General features: G+C 47.6%; 1 protein-coding gene across 4 annotated transcripts in view; it reads right to left on the bottom strand.

Annotated features, from left to right (window-relative positions):
- LYSMD2 (LysM domain containing 2) overlaps positions 1-12,406 on the bottom strand; it is a 43,519-nt gene extending 31,113 nt beyond the window's left edge. For 3 of the 4 annotated variants that reach the window (XR_012895758.2, XM_075897246.2, XM_075897247.2), the window contains exons 1-2: positions 11,997-12,406; positions 2,867-3,204 (exon numbers count right to left, since the gene is read on the bottom strand). Coding sequence is in view for 3 of the 4 variants with exons in the window: in XM_075897246.2 (XP_075753361.2) it covers positions 2,867-3,204; positions 11,997-12,227 (569 nt within the window). In the remaining variant the exon portion in view is untranslated. The remainder of the gene's footprint in view (positions 1-2,866; positions 3,205-11,996) is intronic. The other variant, XM_075897245.2, reaches the window with a different exon arrangement.
- Between the last annotated feature and the right edge of the window lie 366 nt (positions 12,407-12,772).

The following is a 12,772-nucleotide window of genomic DNA, read 5'->3' as shown; positions in this document are numbered from 1 at the left end:
ACAAGGACAAGTGTAGAGTCCTGCTCTTGGGAAGGAAGAATCCCAAGCACTGTTACAGGCTAGGGACCGACGGGCTAAGTAGCAGTTCTGCAGAAAAGGACCTGGGGATTACAGTGGATAAGAAGCTGGATAGGAGTCTACAGTGTGCACTTGTAGCCAAGAAGGCTAATGGCATATTAGGTTGCATTAGGAGGAGCATTGCCAGCAGATCTAGAGAAGTGATTATTCCCACTTATTCAGCTCTGGTGAGGCCACATCTGGAGTATTGTGTCCAGTTCTGGGCCCTCTCCATCCCTAGAGGTTTTTAGGTCTCGGCTTGACAAAGCCATGGCTGGGTTGATTTAGTTAGGATTAGTCCTGTCTTGGGCAGGGAGCTGGACTCGATGACCGCCTGAGGTCTCTTCCAGCTCTATGATTCTAATTGCTTAAAGGGAAAGTGCTGGGAAGATAGCAGGTTTCTAACAGAAAACCACACATTTAAAATGATTCATTAACCCATATAGAGATTTTATCATGAACCAAATGTTTTCTCCTCCTTAATAAAGGGAAATATCTTTCCCTTCTCCATTTGGTTTCCTTACAATTGCTCTTCTGTGAAAGTGTGTGAAGTGATTCACATGCTTTTTTAAAAAAAATTATTTTCTGTTGGGAAAGAGGTTATTTTGATTTTGTACTCAAGGAATGACAGTGAGAAAGAGAAAGGTCTTTACCTTTGCATGACCCAAAGGAAATACAGCACAACAGTGCAGCACATGCTTCTGCAAAATTGACTGGCAGATCAAAAGATGTACAAGAGACTTAACAGTAGGGATGTGAACGTGTAGTCATTTATACATTAACCAATGAGCCCAGGCTCATCGGTTAATGTTATAATAGTTACATGCAGGGCCTCTCCCCCGCCCTCTGAGCTGCCTCTGTATCTGAAGTAGTGGGAGCAGGAGCTTGGACACACAAGGAGCTGGCTTTTAAGTTGGTCCTCTCCACGGGTGCTGGCTCCCACAGAGTCACCCTCCCCAGTCCCCTGCATTGCTGCCTCTGATACAGAGACAGTAGCGCGAGGCAGGAGGTCAAGCAGTAGCTGATGCTCTCCACAAGCACTTGCTCCCACGTGTGTAAACATGTAACTGCTATACGTTTCAGTGGTTAAAGGTTTACAGAATTAAACACATTTTAACCTCCCTACTTAATAGTACCGAGCTAAAGGAGAGTATTTCAGAAAGCCTACCTTAGGACACACAAGTATTTTAACCAGACAGGATTCTTAACTCAGAGCATCCACAGCCTTCTATGTGAAACAGCAAACCTAAATACACATCCTCAGGGCAAAGGAACTGGGGTAGAGTGCAGTGAATAATGAACTTACATTCACTAGGTCATACATGATGAGCAACTAGACAAACTCCTTAACATTAGAATTGTATTGCCAAATCCCCTCCACAAGTGTTTCTACTACTTGCCTAGATACTAACTTTTCTAGTTATTACCTACAGCTCAGGAAAAATGTTTCCAGCATTAAAATACCTTTAATTTCAAAGTAAGATACTAAATTACAGTATTTTAACCTGCTAAGCACTAAGGCTGTAAGTACCTCCCTGCAGCACTTGCAGTCATTTAGGCTGGAAAAAAGAAATCAATGTGTCTCCTATAAGGATCCCTGTCAGAGTCCAGGCACCTCAAAAACTGGAAGGGCTGTTGTACAAGTCTTTCACCAGGGAGAGAAGGAAAAATGCCTCTTCCTGGTCAATTAGAAAGGAGATGCTCAGAGCTGGAAAAAGTAGATAGTTGCTTCTACTCAGTGGCCAGCACACTCCCCTCTCTGCACTATGTTTTTTCAGATGTACTTGTACTGCCCAAGTGAAACAGCTCACTTGGGCAGGCAGATGTCTATATCTCCCAACTGAGACTGCGATGCTGTATGGCCATGGTCACCAACCTGTCAATCGTGATCTGGCATTTAAGCAAGCACAAACGGTACTCCTCCCTTCCCCAGAACAGCCAGCTTCCCCATGCTGCCTGCCTGCCTGCCTTCCTTCCTGTAGCAGGAGAGGAGAAGTCCCAGGCTGCACGCCAGCACCTTTCCCCCTGCCCAAACCCCCACCAGCACCCTGCTCCTGGCCAGACACCTACTCCCAGCTTGCTCCTGTACCCCATTTTCCACCCAGATTCTGCACCCCCACTCACTGGCAGCCCTGTCCCGCAAACTGGATCCCTCATTTTTTGGCCCCACTTCAGAGTGTAGAGGAACCCACAAATTCCACTAACCCTGGAACTCCAGAAGAGTTAATCTGGCCTGAACCAGCCCCATCACTAATGAGTTACTTGGGAGCCACAAGCCCTTTAAACAGCAACAAGTGAAAGGGCTCATACCTCACAGGCAAAGCACAGCCGGGAGCTAGAGCCCTTTCAACTGCTTCTATTTAAAGGGCTTGCACCTTCTCCGCAGCTGCTAACATGTTGCCTAGCAGCCACAGGGAAGGCACAAGCCCTTTAAATAAAAGCAATTGAGAGGGCCCCAACCTCTCCAGCTCCCAGGGAACACAATAGGGGGTGGGGCCAGAAGCTGCCACACAGGCTGGATGAAAGAGCTAGGCAGGCCAGATCCAGCCTGCCAACGGACTCTTGCCCAGCCCTGTTCTAGATAGCTACTTATACTATCCTAATCACTGTAGTATCCAAGAACCTCGCTATAGTACATGACACAACATGATTAATATGATGCCTTGTGGTCTGTAATAAGTGCTACAAATAAGCTTAAATTAGAAATATATCTATAGCCTTCCTAATATTTGTCCAAATGTGACAAAAATACGCTTACAATTCAGATATTAAAAAAAAAAATTGATGCTTCAGTTTTAAGTGGCATTACCTGATATCTTCATCTTTTAGTTTCCTGGCTGCCTGTTTGGACAACTTAATCTGCAAGTCCAGTCGCTGTAGAAAATCTTTGGCAGATAGTTCTTCGGGTGCAGCAGGTTGATTGTTGGGTTCTTGAGGACTGGGAGAAGAAGAACTACTCTCTTCTTGAACCGTCACTGGTCTTTCACCACAAAGAGAAAGGTCAATGGTTTCATTCTCAGGAGATTCCAGTGAAGTAAATCCATTGAACAGTAACGGCTTCTCTGATATAACTGGAATATTCAATGTTTTCCTCAGAAATATACAGTCATTAGTAAACAGTTTGTTTGTCCTTTTTATTTGTTCCATCTGAAACAGAGAAAATAATAAAATTGAAGCAGTACTGATTTATGTAGAGCGCAGAATGCCACCATCCTTAAACACACAGTAGTCAAACAATTTTATAAGTGAAGCCCTTCCTTGAAACAAATCCTTGGTCTTAATTTATAATGTAGAACCCGGTTATTGAATTCAGAACCTTTATTTTCATTTAGTTTCTACACTGCCATTAACTCAGTCTTTTAGTTTCGCTTCCTCCTCTTTGACTATACACTAGGTTTTATGCTTTCAGAAGTCTCCTTAAAGGTATTTTGTTCTACATGAAGAAATTTTTCCTAAATCTGAGTCTTCCATTCTTGTCACAAGCCAAATTTGTGACAATTTTATGTAAAACCAAACATAGAAATCTGTTCTTTGGACCCATATTTTGTGAGCATGGTAGTGTAAATGTCATTTGCTGGAGAAGACCATTCATTAAAATTCTACAACACGACCAGTGGCCACCCTCCTAATTTTACACATTGAATTTATACAGATATCAAAATACAGCTTGGAAGTCTTACCACTGGGTGCTCTATCTTGATCTAAGTAACCTGCCCATCAAGATGGAACACCACACATTAGAATCTAAAGTGTCAGTGTAACTTGTTTTTCTATGCATGTATTAAGGGTGGGGCCCCGTGGCAGCTGCAGAATTTGCCATCACTCATGGCTACACCATCTCTACTTTCAGTTTTGTTTCTGTTTCTAGCCCTAGAACCTTAAACATGAAGTGCAAGCTGAGGCAGTGATGCTTGCAGAGAGCCTGACAATAGCCCTGAAAAGTGTGAGCTGCCTCATTAATCTCTATCAAAGCCCTGTGGTTCACAGGATTCCATGGCTATGGAATTTGCCATTTTCCAAGATACTATAGAAAGTAGCCTTTTTGTAGTAGAATCTGACATCCTATGAAATTTTATTTTAGTCTCCCTGCCTTGTAAAGACCTGCCTGCAACTCTCTCTTGCTCTCCAACTTTCCACAAAAGGGATTCACATTTGGATCATCGCAACTCCCCACACTGCTCCATTCAGCTAGGTATTGTAGGCTGAAGAGACAGAGTTGAAGCTCAGCTTCCAGCCTGGAGAATCTCAGGGCCAAGACCACAGAAACCACCAATGTGAACAGAATAATTTACTTGCTTGATACCAAAATACTGATTACACTGGTAACTGAAAGACAATTTAAAGGAGAAATCAATCAATAGAATTATAGCACAAAGGCTGAAACCCAATATGTCTACCATGACTTGCATTTGTAAAGAGCCTAGCATAATGATATGTCAGTAGACAATAAATAATGCAACCCAAAGCTAGTGTTTATCACACTTCACTGTAACTCTACCAGCGATGGTTTGCTGTTCTTCCCTGGAACACTACTCAAGTATACTTCTTATGTCCCTTCAGAGTCCATGCATTTTAGTTGTAGGAATCAGGAACATCTATGTTTTAGTTTCTGTTCCAAAATTTGGAATAGCCTTGGGTTAAGTCACTTGGGAACTGCTAAGCTCTACCTTCAGTTACATTAACAGAACTCTGGAGCCTCCAATAAGGTGTAAATGACCGAGAGTAGAATTTGATACTGTGAAAAATTCACAAGCGTTCCATAGGTGAAGCTGTGCCAAGGCAGAAAATGCTTAAGAACTTCCCCATTATTCATGCACTCTATATTTGAGGAAAACAAACAGTAAAATAAAAATACTTATCTGCCTCAAGGGATGTTACTAGGATTAATGTTTACATGATAAAAGCACTAGGATGTAAAAGTGTATTCGATAAACCGATAAGCAAAAGCTTATAGGTTAATGCTATAGACGACACACATTTCCACCCTCACCCCCACCCCCAACACACACTTTCCAGTAAATTTTTTAGCAGCCCAGCCAGCAGCCTAACTCAGTTTTGGCTCGAGCCAGGTCCAGGAGTTCAGACCACCCCTTAGACAGGGGCTGTTGCAGAAGCACAAGGCAACAGCACAGGTCCACAAGGGAAGCTGGGATTAAACTAGCTCCCCTCACAAACATCTATCACCCTGAGCTGCTGTCTCTGATGCAGTGGCAGCAGCATGGAGTGGCAGGAGGCTCCTCAGGAGTGAGGCCAGAGCACACTGGCTTCTGGCCCTGACCTGTTCTAAGAAACAAATGACTGTCAGCACCAGTGCTCCCATCATTGCTACAACCAATTGGAGCGATATGGATGGGTGCCAGAAGAGGAAACTTCAGTTACAGTAGGGTAGACAAATAAGGTCTCAGATATAATTTTTCTTACACTGCACTTGGATAGACTGCCAAGAGCAACTTCAAAGATACCTATGGTAGATAAGTGTGATGCCCTATGTTGCAGCCAGCACCATTTTGATGAAGATCAAATATGATTAAGAAGTTAACTTTGTTTCCTTCAAAACGACTTCAAATTGTTTCTGCAGACTAGTTCTCTTTATTCTGTTGGCTTCTCAAAGCTCCTTATGACTGAGTCCTGAATTACCCTTTTTTCTCCTCTTTCTCTATATATTAAGAAAAATATTCCTGTGGGACGATGGAAGTAACATCATGTGCCACTTTGTGTCCCACAGGAAAAGTTTTCATCCTGTTGCCTCCCTGTTGTTGGGGTGGAAGGTGGGTGCTGATAGCAACACCACCTCCCTGATGTTCCATGGGGAGTTGCCACCTGGAGCAGCTTCTGCCTACCTCTAGGTCTCACCCAGTCTGCCCAGCTCATGCACCCACTGCTGCTTGGCTCTGTGCAGCTCAGCCTCCCCTCTCCCGATGCACCACGAGGAGCGAGGCAGCGCTGCCTCATTGGCCCCTGCATGGTGCCTGCTTTGTGTCGCTGGCCAGAGCCATGCCCTACGGAGAGAGGGAGGGAGCAGGTGGACGGGGCTGCAGGAACCCAGAGCCAGAGAGAGCTGCGTGTGGCAGCCATGGCCTACAAAGGGAGTGGGGATTCCCAGGGTGGCCGCAGGAGCCCCCAGGAAGCCGTGTCTGGGATTGAAGTTGGTGCCTGACAGGGAGTACGTGAGCTGGGGAGATCTTGCAGCACGGCAACTTCCGACTCTCCAGAGTGGCTGCTCTGCACAGTGAGCTTTCTGGATTCACCACAAAGCAAAGCTGCCCCAACAGGACCATATGGAAAGGCTGGGCTGGGCACAGGCTGTAGCTGCTGCTGCAGTGGCCAGGACTGTGCTGCCTGGCCAATGGTACTCCTGGGGGGGAGGGTGTGCACCTCAATGAATTCATAGGAGAGGGCAGAGTGTGTGTGCCGAGAGGGAGGAAGGGGAATAGGATATATGTAGGGATGGGTGGTGCAATAAGGGGGAGATGGTAGGGATGAAGAGGATATAGGAATGGAGGCAGGAGGATGAGAAGTGTGGGGGTGCAGAGATGGGGGGTTAAGGAAGGATGGGGGTATAAGACTGGAAGAAGGAAGTGGGGTAGGGATTAAGGTGTTAAATATTGACTAACTGACTAATCAAATAGTCGATGCATCTTGCATCAACTATTCGATAAGGCACCTCCACATTTGAAGTGTACAAAGGCTGTTGCTACACTTCAAAGATGAAAGCGCCACATGGATATCGGGGTCAGATCCCCCCCCACTGACCTCAGGCTCCATGCGGCGCTGCCACTTTGAAATGCCACAGGGAGCCCAGCGTCAGACTCCTCACAGCGTTTCAAAGTGGCAGCACTGCACTGAGCCTGGGAGTCCAGGGCTCCATCAAGTGCTGCCGCTTTGAAATGCCCCAAGAAGCCTGACACTGGGATCCCCACAGCATTTCAAAGCAGCAGTGCTGCACTGAGCCCTGCATCAGTAGGAGAGTCCACAGCTGATCGTAGGCTCCACGTGGCATTACAAAGCCACTTTGAAATACCCCCTCCTCACACCCCCCTTGCTGCCTCTTTCGGATAGAGACAGCAGGAAGTGGGGGGGGAGGGGGAGAAGCGACTAGTCAACTAGCCTGTCGACTAGTCCTTCACATCCCTAGTAGGGATAGGCATTGTGGGGTGGAGAGGTTCAGGAGGATGGTGAGTGCAGGAATAGAGACAGGATCAAATTGAAGTACAGGTTGTGGAGGGGGAGGAAGAGGGAGAGGGAGAGCCCTGCCTGATGGCGGAAAAATAGCGAGGGGAAGCACCTGAGGCTGGCTAACCTGCCCTGCCTGATGGCTACAGGGGTGGGAGAGCCGGAGCTGGCTCAGCCTCAGCCCAGCCCTACGTCTGGGGAAGAGGAAGAGTCAGGTCTAGCCTGGCCGAGCGGGTGGGGAAGAACAGCTCAGGGCTACCACGCCTCAGCCCAGCCTTCCCAGGCAGCTGGGAAGAAGCCAAGCTGCCTACCTCCAGAAACAGGGGGGGTTGGTGATCAGAGTGAGCAGGGGGTACTGCCCCCTAGCATTTAATTAAATACATATTAGTGAGACCTAAGTTCTTAGAATCAAGGATTTTTGATTGTGCACCTCTTCTTAATCAGCTGGAAGAAATCATGGTTAGGAGGTGTAAAGTTCTTCATCTTCCTTGCCTTCTCAAGAGATAAACATGTTGCCTTCACACCACTCCTATCCCTTACTGAAAAGATTCTTTTAAAAAAAAAGTACAGAACGTTTTCTTAAATAGAAACTTAGGACCTACTTTTATTAAAGGAGACTACTAGGAATGTCCATTAGTGAAAAATCATACTCAATGCTTATATTGTCACAATAGCACATTTAAATCAGAGAGAACTAAAAGAAGTGCATCTTGATATCTGAAATTAAGGCTAAAAAGTTGTTTTGTTTCAGTTGTACTCTTTGACAGGTCTGGCTTGAAATGTATTTTTAATCGAGTAGTTTAATCAAGGTTAAAAATTTAATTTTTAAATTTTGAGTAAAAATTGAGTATTCCAAGCTGCAATGCCACTCTGAAATACTAATGTTGTTATTTAGAAATACATTTATACTAATGTTTATTTTAAATACTTGCTAAAATGCACTAATCCCAGTTCTGAATAAAGAACAAGTTTAAGCATTCCCAAAACAATTTAAGTATCACTAGATGTGAGATGGGGTGGGGGTTTTTAAGTGTGTGAGAAAAAAATGCAGATACAATCATGAATGAATAAATAATCAAATGCAGTGAGGGGTAACATGGGCTAGCAAGTAAGCTGCATGAGTGGTGCTCCATTTCTGTAGGCCACAAGATTGTCATAAACAAGATTGTCTGCTGGGATAGGGTAAGTTTTGCAAGGTGTGCTGATTTAATCTTACCAGCACTTTCACTGGATACAGAGGGAGTACATGGCTCTCTCATAGTCTATGTTCTGTGCAATAAGCATCCACCTCTCTTCGCATGCCCATTTTAAGTGTGTGTCATTGTAGTAATAATGGTAGGAAAAAACTATGGGTGTGTTTAAACTATACCCCTCTGCTGACAGAGGGATGTAGATTAGGCACATCGCCACGGGGATTTAAATATCCCACACTTCATTTGAATAAAAATGGCTGCTGCTTTTTGCCGACGCGGCACTTTTCCGGCAAAAAGCGGCAGTCTAGACGTGGATCGGTCAACCTTGCCTCTTTGCCTTGTGCAAAGAGGTTTACAGGCTCAGTCAGCAGAGGGGTGTAGTTTAGACACACCCTATGTGGACAAAAACCAACAGAATCTGGCAACCCTGTGTGTGGGCCACATAGAGTATACCTACACAGCAACATTATTTCAAAATAACTAGCATTAATTCGAAATAACTCAGTCCGCATCTACACGGCAGGCAGTTACTTCAAAATAATGTTAAAATATTGTTAAGCTGGAGGACTTCTTATTCCGACTCCTGGAATGCTGGGCCTCGTTGTATGAGGAGTAAGGGAAGTCAGAGGAAGAGTGCTCTATTTCCAAATAAGTGCTGTGCAGACGCTCTCAATTTTGAAATAAGCTATTTCGAAATAAGTAACCCAATTGACGTAGCTCAATTTGAGTAGCTTATTTCAAGGTAAGCCCTGCTGTGTAGATGCACCCATATAGAACCCCCATGGGCCACAGACTGCCATTAGATCAAATGGTGGACAATCTACCATCATTTACACCAATGTAAACCCCGAGTTAAACCCCACTGACTTCCATGGCATTATTTCTACCTGTAAAGTGTAATCAGGATTTGACACAAGTCGAGTTGCTCTTCATTCCAAAAGGATATAAAGACTTTGAACCTTTTCTCAATGGGAACCTGTAGTGAGGTGGTGTGGCCTCCCACTGAGCCCGAGGAGGAGACATGCCATGCTCCCCCTTCTCACCGGAAGTCGAGGGGGGGGGGGGAAAAACAGGAAATATAAAGGGTGGGTCCCAGAGCTCAGCTGGACTGCAGCTGCCAAAGCAGACAGATGCTTCCTGCCCGCTCCCAGGATGGGAGACTGCAGTCAGTTAAATATCAGTTAAATGAACAGACAATTAACCTCATGAATTCTTATCAGTTATTTGATTATTCTGTAGTCCCCCCCTCCCCAGGGTGGTGCTGGCAGCCTCTGTATCAGAGGCACAAGTGTGGGGTGCCAGGCAGGAGGTGGTCCGTGAAAGAAGACTGTTTAAAAATCAGCTACCCTTGGGGACCGGCTGCCTGTGGCCCCCACGCTGCTACCTCTGATACAAAGGCAACAGTGGACCCAGGCCAAACTAAGGACTGGTCAGACTTGCTGGAGCTACCTACTTACCAAGGCACTGAGGAGTTTCTGGGACTGCCACTAGTCTTACAAACGAGAGGACCCCATATACCCAGTACACCCCAAGGTGAGAGTAAAAAGTGCCCCAAAGGCAGCCACCCTTAGCCCAGCTGTGTTGCTGTCAGAGACCTGGTTATGGCATTTTGACTAGATTCCTTGCTAACCCAGTGGTATAATACAATTAGTGCCTTGGGCTGGGATGCTGGGCCCACATCCCCCAGCCACCTCACCCTTAGAAGTCTCAGTCTACCCTTGGTAGTCAACAAACACAGGCTTCTTGGCCTATCTGCCAGACCTTGGAAAGCTGACCCCCTTTCTGCTCTGCCCTGACAGCAAGCCAATGACAGAGGCTATTTGTTTCTCAACCCTGCTTGAGGGCCTAGAGTAGATGTGAATGTTTAACCGATTAGCTTCACTTATAACAGGTGCACCCTTACCTCCTTTAAATTGGTTAACTGGTTAAACATCTTTAATTGGCCCTAGCTCAGAGATGCATTTACATCTGCATACACTGCATGCCAGAGACGTATACAGCATGTAGGGCTCTGCTAATTCTCTGTAGGGAAATTCCCAGTGATTTAGTGAATCACTCCCACTGACCCAGAAAGGGAGGGACCACTGCTAACCCACTACAGAGCCAAATTTTGTTAAATTACATAATTAAAGGCTTTTAATATGTTTTCCCTAAGGCAGGCTCTGTTTGAAGACTATCATGAAATGCTACCGAGAGTGGGGGGAAGGAGGGGTTGGCTATGTATCATGACTTCCTCACCTCCAGCCGTCCCCCAAATACCTACATTGACCTGGAAAAGCTTCATAGGGGCAGCAGTGTTAGTCTGTATATTAAAAAAAACAATGAGACAAATACATATAGTATCATGAGTTTTCATGGGCAAACCCCACTTTTTCATATGAGCTTGTGATCTGTACAATACTCTCTTGTAGATATCTCTCAATTTGAAATTATTATTATTAAAATTATAGTTGTGGATGTATTACTGTATCAATTCACTTACTAAAGACTAGGGATGTGAAGGACTAGTGGGGGGAGGAAGAGGAAGGGGTACTTCAAAGCAGCAGCATCACAGGAAGCCCAGGGTCAGCTGCTCAGTGTGGTGGGGCCACTTTGAAATGGATGAGGTGCCCGATGCTGGGCTCCTCGCAGCATTTCCAAGCGGCAGCGCCACACACAGTCCCCAGCTGATCCCAGGCTCTGTGTGACGCTGCCACTTTGAAACACCATGTGGAGCCCGGGGTCACCCCAGCTGATCCCAAGCTCCACACAGCATTTCAAAGCAGCAGCACCACGGCAGGGAGCCTGGGATCAGCTGGGGACTCCATGCAGTGGGGCAGTCCCCAGCTGACCCCTGGGCTTCAACACTTTCACCTTTGAAGTGTAGCAGCAGCTCTTTACTACACTTCAAAGGCAGAGGTGCCCTATCGACTAATCGAATAGTCGATGAAAAAATGCATCAACTATTTTATTAGTCAATTACCCAATACTTAACACCCTTACTATAAACTTGCTATTGGATGAGGATTCCTCATCTATGTTCTTCTCTAATTCACAGCTGGCCAAGCATTCTCTCATCTATTTCTGCAACTTTTGCCTCAACAACACATGGCTAGGAAACGAGTCCTGCTCCATCATCAACCCTACTTCAAGCGTCCAGCCTTCAACGCCCACCTCACCTTAGGCCCCCCCCCCAAAACTTGCACGTGATGAGGAGGGATTTTTCCTCTGATACTCATCTCACCCCACTCCCATCGCAGCATAACGTGGCTTGCACCGAACCAAGGATTCCTCTCCCTCTCCACCACACTTCTTCAGGCGCACGCGGGGCAGCACCTAGGCCACCAGGGATCCCTCCTGCCGCAAGCTGCGCAGTTCGCTCTCCCGCTGCCTTGCCCATTGACTCTATGGGAAGGCCCCCGGGGAAGGGGGAGGCGGGGGACAGTCGGGGCCCAGCCCAGCGCTCACACTCCGGAGCCGGGAAGGGTTGTTCCTTCGCTCTACTGACCGGACCCTCGGGCAGAGCGGCCCGCGCCTCGCCGGGGCCGCTGACCGGCCACATCCCCTCCCGCCCGGGTCCCGGCCCGCCCTTACCGTGACTCCGTACTTGAGCGCGATGCCCTGCAGCGTGTCCCCGGCGCTGAGGCGGTGCTCCAGGTAGCGCTCGCTCAGGGGCGCCGCGACGCTGGCCGTGCTGCCGTACGAGCGGATCTTGGTGCGGGCCAGGCTCTGCGACAGCTCGGCCTCCGACTCGGACTCGGAGCCGGAGCGGGCGGCCGCGGGCTCCTCCCGCAGGGAGAGCGGCCCCGGCGGGAACTCCGCCATGCCCCCCACCCCCGCCTCGCCACGGGCCGGCGGCTCCCCTCAGGGCCGGGCGAGCCGCGCAAGGGGCATGGCCGGCTGCGCGAGGACCGGCCGAGCGGCGATGACAGCGCGGCTGAGTCAGGGCAACGCGGCGGGGGGAAAAGTGCGCGCTGCCTCAGAAATACGTCTCCCGTCTGCGCACGCGCCAACCCCTGGTGCGCGAGGGCTTGGCCGAGGCGCATGCCTAGTAGAGAAGTGAAGCCTGGAGGAAAGTTCTGCCCGGAGTTTCGCCCATGCTCTGCGTCTTGTCTAAGGGCGGTAAGGACTTGTCCGCTATCCCATAAGCAAAAGCTTGTCGGATAGTCCAGTCGATATAAGATAGAGGCAGCAAAGGGGGGAGAAACAGAGGGTACTTCAAAGAGGCAGCTCCAGGTGGAGCCTGGGGTCAGCTGGGGGACTCAGCTGGGATGACCCCAAGGCAACCTTTCAAATTTGAGACCGCCCTGCCTCTCTGAAATGCCCCACTGCATTTCAAAGTGGCAGCGATAAGTGGAGCCCCCAGGTCA

Source organism: Pelodiscus sinensis, chromosome 14 (genome assembly GCF_052426305.1).
Source record: "Pelodiscus sinensis isolate ZL-2025 chromosome 14, ASM5242630v1, whole genome shotgun sequence".
Classification (NCBI taxonomy): Eukaryota; Metazoa; Chordata; order Testudines; family Trionychidae; genus Pelodiscus; species Pelodiscus sinensis.
This window is presented reverse-complemented; position numbering and strand designations above follow the sequence as displayed.